Source organism: Patiria miniata, unplaced genomic scaffold (genome assembly GCF_015706575.1).
Source record: "Patiria miniata isolate m_02_andy unplaced genomic scaffold, ASM1570657v1 HiC_scaffold_18, whole genome shotgun sequence".
Lineage (NCBI taxonomy): Eukaryota > Metazoa > Echinodermata > Asteroidea > Valvatida > Asterinidae > Patiria > Patiria miniata.
This window is the reverse complement of record NW_024037056.1, coordinates 17,847,166-17,856,802: the sequence shown is the minus strand read 5'-3', so window position 1 is coordinate 17,856,802 and position 9,637 is coordinate 17,847,166. Positions and strand designations below refer to the sequence as shown.

Genomic DNA, 9,637 nt, shown 5'->3' with positions numbered 1-9,637 from the left:
TGGTCTCTACCTTCACAGGTACCCATACTCCTGGGTGGAGAGAGGCAATTGTAGGAAAGTGTCTTGCCCGAGAACACAGGCACCATGTTCCCCCTCAGGGTTTGAACCCACGTACAATGGCACACAAGTCGAAAGCCGTAACCATTGAACCATGGCACTGTATGTAAACTCATAATATTTTCCAGGAAGCCTTGAAGAGATTTTACACAAAGGATCCAAGCTCATTAAGCTGTAGCGTAGCGATAAATGTTGGGGGGGGGGGGCTGTTTACCAACACATTTCCCTGAAATTGAATATGTTGGACTGCACTGTTGATGGTTTCTACCTCATACACACACATGCTACGCGCCATGGCCGTGTGCAGAGAGTGTATTTATCAGTATGTGTGGCAACAGCCCCCACCCCCGGCCACTGGCATTACGTGAGGACTAGCGCAGCCTACGCGTACCTGATTGTAAGATGTAACTGGTTGCAAGTGTACCATGGTGATTATCATTTTCTGTACCCTGATTGGTGAAGCTCCTAGCAACAGCATGAATATTCATATGACATGAGCCCTGACCCATACAGAGGTTAAATATTTGAAACACTTCAGTCAAAATAGGCCCTCCTGGTCCCGCACTCGCAGCAGAACTTAGCCTGTACCACAGGATACTGCGTCCCACACTCATGGCAGAACTTGGAGGCTCGCCGGCCGTTGACATTTTCCAGGCTAGCTTTTCTCTGGAGGCTAGAGCCCGATGAGGCCTTGGAAGGAGGGGTGGGGGTCCTGGAGGTCGGTGAGCTGAAGAAAGACACACAATTATATAACATTGTATTATTTTCCTTACAATGCACTTGCAGTGTAAATATAAACAAAGGGCTAAGTCATGTGAGGCAATTTTTACAAACAACTTGGAGGCAACCAAATTTACTCGCAATCACTGAAGAACAAAGTACAATGTACCAAAGTCCCACAGATAATGGAAATTCTCCAGAATATGTCGAGGAATTTAAATTTGTATCCGTCCTTGTCGTCTTTGAAATTGCCTGTGGATCAAATGACATTGCCTGGTACAAGTTGCCTCATGCTTTATTCCAAAGCACCATGGGTATATAAATTGTGGTTCGCATGTGCTGTCTCACTCAGTAGAAACCGCCCAAGACCACCATGCATTAGAATGTATAAGACATCAACCACTAACATGCTACAACTGATGAACTGAATAACTGTACTCCAACCTTTGAAAGAGATATATTCAACTCAGAAAGTCTATCATGAGGTGTATCACTTTTAGTGAGAGGGGTAGGGGGAGGGGCTGGTATAAGGAAAGGGGAGGGGTAGTCGTCGGGATACCAACCTCAGCTCCTTGGCGGCCCTCACGCGTTGATGGGGCAATATGTGATTGGACCCTGCTCTCCTACGACCATAGCGATCTGCCGTATCACCGTAGCCATTGTAATCATATTCATCTTCATCATCAGTGTATCTAGTGGATGGTGGGATGGGTAGCGAGTGGATGGATGGGGATGACATGTGGATAGTTTGTGGATAACATGAGGATGGCGTGTGGATAACAAGTGCATGGTTTGTAGATGGTAACATGTGCAAGGGATGTGGATAACATGTTGACAATAACATGTTGAATGTTTAGTGGTTGATTGAGATGTTTTTGGATGGTACATGTACGTGGATAACATGGATTGTGTGAAAATGACAGTATGACAGTATGTGGATAACATGTGGACGATATGTTTACATATGAATGGCGTATGGATAATGTGCATGTAAGTGGATGGATAACACATACACAGAGTAACATGTACATTACACAAACAACATACAGAAACATAATGTACATGTACATGGAACAGCATGCAAAGAAATTGAGAAATGAATGGCAAAGAGAGTGGAAAATAAATATAAACAACAATAAGAATTACAAAAGCAGAATAACTAGATTTGAAGAACAATAGATTTACACCTAAGAAATTTTCCTGTCAGTATGTAATGCAAATTATTTATGTACATTGCAACAACAGTTAACCCAAGTTTGTATAACAAATATATAAAAAAAACTAGTTACCTTTTGCCACGTAAGCTATCTCCACTTGAGCTGCGGTAACTATCAGTTGGCTTCTCTAACCGTCGTTCCAGACTTGCGCTCCGTGCCTTGGATCCATTGACTGTCCCACGCCCACCTGGTGATAAGTGTTGAAATAAGGGAATAAATATGTGCTTAGCCTGTCTTAAACTTGGCCTGTTTTAAACAAGAATGTTAAAAACCGTATATCTAACCACTCCCCAAGATCAGTAAGACTAGTACAAGGGAATATTTTACAGTGATGAGGGTATCTCAGCAACTGACCTGGTTTTGTCCTTGCCCTGCCCGGTGGCGTTTTCTCATTCATGCTCATATTGCTGTACTGGTCTTCCAGCTGTTGTACATTGGATCCAGACCCCGTCCTTCCGGTCCTTAGTGCTGGGCCTGCCTTGGGAGGTACAATCTGACGCTTCTTGCTGCCTGGTAGCGGCGGTTTGTACTGTGTAGAACAAATGTATACAAATATTGACTGCTTTAAGTGGTACATAGTAAAACTATTCCCTCCACGTGTTGGATCCAGACCGTCCTTCCGGTCCTTAGTGCTGGGCCTGCCTTGGGCGGTACAATCTGATGCTTCTTGCTGCCTGGTAGCGGCGGTTTGTACTGTGTAGAACAAATGTATACAAATATTGACTGCTTTGAGTGGTAAATAGTAAAACTATCTCCTCCACGTGTTGGATCCAGACCCTGTCCTTCTGGTCCTTAGTGCTGGGCCTGCTTTGGGAGGCAAAATCCATCGCTTCTTGCTGCCTGGTAATTGCGGTTTGTGCTGTGTGGAGCAGCGTCATATACAAATACTGACTGCTTTGAGTGGTATATAGTAAAACTATCCCCTCCAGGTAATGCAGATGTTAAATCCAGACCCTTTTCATCTGGATTTAACTGATTATCATTGGTAATGCTTCTGAAAATCATCAGCACTGCCTCAATGTAACAGTGATTTTTGGAGGATTTTGAAGGAATAAGGCAGTGGTCACCCCTCTATTGAAATAAATTTTTAAAAATGAATGATTTAGAGGACTGAGGCAGAATCCAGTTCTTATGTGATGGCAGTTGGAGGAGTTTAAAGGATTAAGGATGCATCCTAGCAAAAGGCCTAGCTGTTTGATTTCAGTACCTGTGTCCTGATGGCCTGTTTGTCCTTCTGAGCTGTGGATTTATTACCAGTCGTCGGTAGTCGTTTGTTCTTCTCTTTACACCAAGGTATGTGCCTCTCAGCAGCACCCTCACTGAAGTTTCTCTGGCAGGTTGGGCATTGCACATAATCTGGGGGCAGGGAAGTACTATTAAATAAGGGTGGCGCCAAGTTTCTCTGAATTCACAGACACTATGGAAACACTGATAAAATTTCTAACACATATATGGACATCTGTGCACAAGTTACCCTGCAACGGTTACAAAGGGCGAGTTGGGAAGACCCGCCTACCAATAGGTTAACCTCGGACTCACTCCGGTTGACCCTGTCTGTGAAGGGGGGGGGGGGGGGGGGTAGGGGTGCCCTTGTCTTCACTGACAATCTGGATTGACCTTTGACCCACCCAGGTTGACCCCTGACTCACCTTTGCCTGTGAAGGGGGCGGAGGAAGAGGTGCCCCAGTCTTCACTGACCACCTGGAATGACCTTTGAGTTTGACCCACCCAGGTTGACCCCTGACTCGCCCTGGTTGACCCTGCTTGGGAGGGGGTGGGGTTGGTAGAGGTGTCCCAATGTTCACTGACCATCTGGATTGACCTTTGATCCACCCAGGTTGACCCCTGACTCACCTGGGTTAACCTTTGCCTGTGAAGGGGGCGGAGGTAGAGGTGCCCCAGTCTTCATTGCCCGGGTGACCCCTCGAGCTGCTCGAAGATTAGACACTAACTCTTCATGCTTGTTGCGCCAGTTGGCTGTCGCTCTTTTCTGTAATGTGCAAGGATCACTTGTTTTACTTTGGATTTATTCCCTAATAAACCTATAAATCCATTCAGTGTTGAGGCAAGTTTATAGAGTTATAAGCAGGGCGGTTTTGGGCGGTACAGGGTATAATGCGCCAATGTATATAAAGCATGTGTTGCTTCACTTTGTTGTGAATGGATTCTAATTTCGGGAACTTTGGCACTCAGACCCGAGGCTTGAGCATACCTTCCTATGTACTATATTTAAGCTAATGCACTGATGATGACCAAGTACTGAATAATAATCTCATCTGTATTCACATACATGTACAAGGTCGTCAATGGAAATCCAGTGAAAATTAAATAAAAATAAGCCAACGGGATCTGTTGTCCCGAGGCATTCGTCCTTCACCAACTGATTTGCATATAGTTGTTGAGGTCACTGTTCACGCTTTGTAAAGTGCATAGCGCATGGCTAGTGATTGCAAATGTATGTTAGTAGCCAGATACCATCATGGACACTAGAAAAAAACACCATGACGAAAACTAAACTTGACCTGGGTCTTCCGGGCTTCGTTCCCACTGAACTGTCACACGTCTTACCGCTTTTTCAAGTTTTTTAGGGTCTGTTTTTGGCACTGACAGGATCTCGTTGCCGGTGGCCCGCTGCTTGGAAGAGTTGAAGGTTTTCCTCTTCTTGGTAGCGTTTTTCTCGCAGATCTTAACATGACGCTGGAGGGTCTGTTCCACGAAGGATCGGCCACAGATGTCGCATGGAAAGACCTCTGGTGGTGTCGTGACTAGACGAGGACAACAAAAATTGATAAAACATTTCAAATTTTCTTCAAAATCATCACCGAGGTCACATATACCTATCTTACTGTCAAACACAACTTCTTTGTTAAAGCCAGAGTCCATCATTTGCAGCTATCCAAAAAGTAACTGGCGTAATTATTGTTGAAAAATATACTAAACTCCCTGTGAAATAATTCTTTCTGACAAGCTGTCATTTTGAAGAAATCAACAAAAGAAGGCCTTCCCAACGTTTAGAAGCACCGTATGATATACAAACTAGTAGTTCATTTTGTTATTCGGCGAAGCGTGCGCAAGCATTGGCACGACGCAAGCACGTGCGCGGTTGCTTTAATTCGTCGGATCAGTGCGCGACATCACGTAGCTGCAATCGGCTCTGTGAGAACGTGTCTCAGACGCTGAATTCAGGCCCAATTCAAAACATGATTCAGCAACTTTTGATTTGAAATCGAGATCCTAGAATGTTGTTTTCCTCGAAATATACTGCTTAAGCCAAGCTGAAACTTCATCAGCTTAGTTGTTCAGCACCCTTCTTTAGATCTTTTGACTCTTTTGAGTACTTTTGTTGCTTCAAACAAACAAAATGCAAAAATTACAAATGGTGGACCATGATCATGATACCTTTAGCCCCTTTGTACTACATTGTATAAAAATAAACTTTACTGATGAGGATTTGTACTTGTAGGAATAGATCGATTCACAACCCTGCTCGGTTTACTCCAACTGCAATGCAACAAGGATGCAGATCATCAGTACACGCAAAAAAGTGACATCGAATTCGTAAGCATGGACATGGTAAAAAAAAAAAACACAACATACACGACATGTACATAGGCCTACCACCTGACCACATAAATTGTTATTATGTTAATAATAAAACGTTAATGCACGACAACATAATCAAGGGAATTGAATGAATATGTTATTTTCAAGAAAGAGTACCTCTTTCGGGTATGTCGAATTCATCATCCATGGCTGTATCTTGCCCACAAATGATCCACAAACATGAACAATCTCAGCAAAGATTGCAATGGAATGCTGTTTGTGGAGTCCGAGCAACAAGAATAATCATCATGTCATCAAAAGAGGGCGCTCTCCAAAATTAATCCCGCCGGTTCCCGTCTGATACCCAACTTTATCTAGTGTCAATTCAATTGGAAAATCAATTCATGGTTGCGGGGCCATTCTTAATTAATTTCCAATACAGAAAAATTCACTCCCAATCCCATCTGTCTTGACGGAAAAGGAACAAAACATCATAAATGCACAGCATTCATTTCCTGAACAGAGTTACTTTGTGATAGATTTTTAGGTGAGTATAAAGCTAAGATTATAGTATTTGTAGTGGCAATATATTTTTAATTACTTGTGAAGTTGTGTCTAGTCATGCCATTGCCACTAATGCCAGTGCGCTTAAGCCCCTAAACCGCTGCGCTGGCCACTGCAGCAACTCGGTCATGCATGTGTCAGTGATCAGTGTCACACACATGCTTAACATAACCTCGCCCCACAATACCAACTCGCCCCCGAATGTCAACTCACTTGTTTAGGTAGCGCCAGTATCACACCGGGAGGAAGGTACACTTAACGGTATGGGGAGCTCTCGGAATTGAACGGGAAATTTCACTTCAATCCGGATTGTAAGTAGAGTACAAACATCTTAATCATCGATGTCTACTTGTATCTCAGGTGGCGTATCTAGTAAGTTGTAGGGCCTAGGTCATTTTGAGGGTGAAATCTGATGTTTTTGTTGGGCAACGTTTAGTCCGAGTAACTTGGACCCAACTTATCGCCTTTTTAAAAATTTGGACATGGTCTGGCGATAGTAGGGTCCAAGCCCATTCCTCGACCTAGACAACACAGTCACTGACAGTCCCAAAAACCAACATTTTCCAACAAAAAACATCAGATTTCACCTTCAAAACGGCCTCCAAATTACTAGATATGTCACCTGAGGTACAAGTAGACATAGATGATTAAGATGGTTGTACTTAAGTTTACTTACGATCCGGAAAAAAAGTGAAATTTTCCGTTCAATTCTGGAGACCCCCTCTGCCTAGGTTGTCGTTGTTGTGCTCACGTTCAAAACTGCATGATAATGGCGTCTGACCTCGACCTCATGCAAATGTGGTGCGGCGCGCTTGCGCATAATGCACTGCATGCATACACGGCAGATTCCCCTGCGCCGCGCCGACGACTGTTTCCTGATGTAGAGCGCTGTGTAAGTTCGCGGTACGCCTGGCTAGCCAGCGCGACTCCCAGGCGTACCGCGAACTTACACAGCGCTCTACATCAGGAAACAGTCGTCGGCGCGGCGCAGGGGAATCTGCCGTGTATGCATGCAGTGCATTATGCGCAAGCGCACCGCACCACATTTGCATGAGGTCGAGGTCAGACGCCATTATCATGCAGTTTTGAACGTGAGCACAACAACGACAACCTAGGCAGAGGGGGTCTCCAGAATTGAACGGAAAATTTCACTTTTTTTCCGGATCGTAAGTAAACTTAAGTACAACCATCTTAATCATCTATGTCTACTTGTACCTCAGGTGACATATCTAGTAATTTGGAGGCCGTTTTGAAGGTGAAATCTGATGTTTTTTGTTGGAAAATGTTGGTTTTTGGGACTGTCAGTGACTGTGTTGTCTAGGTCGAGGAATGGGCTTGGACCCTACTATCGCCAGACCATGTCCAAATTTTTAAAAAGGCGATAAGTTGGGTCCAAGTTACTCGGACTAGGCAACGTTGGGTTTTCGGGTCAAGGACAAAACCGACTGTGTCGACTGACTGATGCGGTTTAGCTTGGACCCTACTATCGCCAGACCATGTCCGAATGTTAAAAAGGTGATAAGTTGGGTCCAAGTTACTCAGACTATTCCCAACCCAGATTGTGGAATGGATTATGGAAAATGGGTTGGGAAAATAGAGGGAAAGTGGACTGTTTTGGAATACACTGGGGGATATACGATCCCGAATTTCGGGCCTCTTACAATCTGGTTTTTTACAGCTCTAAATGCGATGAGCATTGAAGCTGGAGTTACTCAAGCTAGTCTAGTATTTCCTATCAAAATTTGAAATGTTTCTAATTCTAGTCCAATAATATTAATAATATTAATGTCTTTTCAACATTTTTGAAATCGGCCTATCTGACCTTTTTGAGCTGTGTAGTGATAGTGATACCGGTATGTGAAGATTCAATCATCAACCGCATATTCAAATTTCAAATAGCTTTTGGTTGGTTCAAATATTCGGGGAAAAAAATTAGCATGTACATGTACAAGCACAACTGTAATGTTATTTATCGTAAAGTTGCGGTGCTTTATTGTCAGTTGCCACTTTTTGTCAACGGTAAATTTTTGTCGACGGTGGTTCATTGTTCCCATCCTTGTAGTTGTAGCAGTTACATTTTGTACTTAAATACTGCAAAACACTCCAGCAGCCCTCCGTGCAACTTTTGACTGGTACAGTTGTAGCTGGCGCCTGTCAAACTTGATCAACAAGTTTTGAATATTTGAATATTCAGTCTGTTTTGGAAAAAATACATCATTAGCTAAACAACTCCTTGTTTTTAAATCTTTTTTTCCCCCCGAAAAAATTATAAATTTTAAATAGTGACATTTTGGCATCTTTGTCTGTTCACTCTGTTGCATCTAGCCCATACATGGATAAAGGTGGTATGTCATTTCCTGAGTCAAATGGCAGCCATCTTGAAAAATAGCCTGCTTGGGCGGCCATTTTGGAGGGGGGAAAAAAAGGGCCTCTCGCTTCCTTTTTTCAAAAAGGCAGGACGCTAAACATGTTTTATTTGGCCTAAATGAAAGCATGCATTGGAACTTGGAGGAAGGAAAACAGACCCTTCCTCCATGATTTGAATGATTGGAAGCAGTGTGATTGATGGATTTTGGTGGACTTGGTCCAGTACTAATTAGTAAAAGACAGTAGGGAGTTAGGGTTGCATACATTACATGTACATAGTATACAAATGAATTTGTGTCAATATGAACTATTCTGATCATAAACATACAGTACATGTATACATTTGTATGTATGTGCAGGTACTTCACTCTTTGACCATATATGTTCAATGCTGCCCTCTTTAGTCTGGGCATTGCCAGTCATGGCATCACAAGTCAAACCCACTGTACATGTACATGTACATGTATATGCATTGTATGCTACTCATATTTTGTTCTGTACCAAATTCAGAGTGTGCAAAAAAAGTGCAACTTTCAGAAAACAAATACATTGTAATTAAAATGTTTTAATATTTTTTTCTATGAAATTAGCCTGACTATTTCTCAATCCACAAGAGTCCTTTTTACCCCATTCCATTTGGGTCCTTAGATCCATTAAAAAAAATGTACAATCAATTAAGTGAAAGGGTGTAAATTTTACTTGGGCACTCTATCTCACCTGTGATGTCACCAACTGCAATGCCTATTCAATGCTTTTAAACTCAAATGCAGCATTTCCAGATTCAGCTTGTTATAAATAAAGGTGGAACTTGAATTTCAATCAGCATTATACCACATGTTATGAAACCTACCCTATTCTGACAGCCCCTACCCTAATTTTTTTTTGGGGGGGGAGGGGAAATGAGACAAAAACATCCAAAACCCCCAAACCATTAATTTCTACCTTGTACCCTTGACTACACGCAGACGCCGCCGTATGTTTATACACAAACAAAATTAGCCAAAAAAATAAAATTGCCTACCTACCTACCCTATTAATTGCCATGTAATCAGAAGCAGAACTCATTTTTGTTTTGACCTACGTGTAAGCAATGTTCCACATTTACTATTAAGTGTCCATGCTGTACACAGTGCTACGCAGCAGATATGTTCACACATTGCTTTTGTTAT

The 9,637-nt window shown here is 42.7% G+C and overlaps 2 protein-coding genes across 3 annotated transcripts in view; one reads left to right on the top strand and one right to left on the bottom strand.

Annotated features, from left to right (window-relative positions):
• Positions 1-494: 494 nt before the first annotated feature.
• Positions 495-5,868, bottom strand: LOC119724983 (zinc finger C2HC domain-containing protein 1A-like). 2 transcript variants are annotated; one of them, XM_038196344.1, is made up of 8 exons: positions 5,715-5,868; positions 4,563-4,759; positions 3,849-3,984; positions 3,202-3,350; positions 2,349-2,523; positions 2,067-2,181; positions 1,341-1,469; positions 495-784 (listed from the first exon to the last, which is right to left on the bottom strand). In XM_038196344.1, the coding sequence occupies exons 1-8, from the start codon at positions 5,743-5,745 to the stop codon at positions 592-594; spliced, it is 1,125 nt and encodes a 374-aa protein (XP_038052272.1). In that variant the 5' UTR covers positions 5,746-5,868; the 3' UTR covers positions 495-591. The 2 variants fall into 2 exon arrangements, with proteins under 2 accessions (XP_038052272.1, XP_038052274.1); XM_038196346.1 differs by lacking the exon at positions 1,341-1,469.
• A 97-nt stretch (positions 5,869-5,965) lies between these two features.
• LOC119724982 (myotubularin-related protein 9-like) overlaps positions 5,966-9,637 on the top strand; it is a 30,732-nt gene continuing 27,060 nt past the window's right edge. The window contains exon 1 of the mRNA XM_038196343.1: positions 5,966-6,084. The gene's annotated coding sequence lies outside the window, so the exon portion shown is untranslated. The remainder of the gene's footprint in view (positions 6,085-9,637) is intronic.

What these genes read in the sequence shown, in the direction of transcription:
- LOC119724983 (XM_038196344.1), bottom strand. Translation starts at nt 5,745, where the DNA reads ATGGATGATGAATTCGACATACCCGAAAGAG. An exon ending in ACAGGCAAAGGTTAACCCAG is followed by an intron (nt 3,351 to 3,848) that starts GTGAGTCAGGGG and finishes CCCTGCCCCCAG; the next exon opens with ATTATGTGCAATGCCCAACC. An exon ending in CAGGGCAAGGACAAAACCAG is followed by an intron (nt 2,182 to 2,348) that starts GTCAGTTGCTGA and finishes ACTTATCACCAG; the next exon opens with GTGGGCGTGGGACAGTCAAT.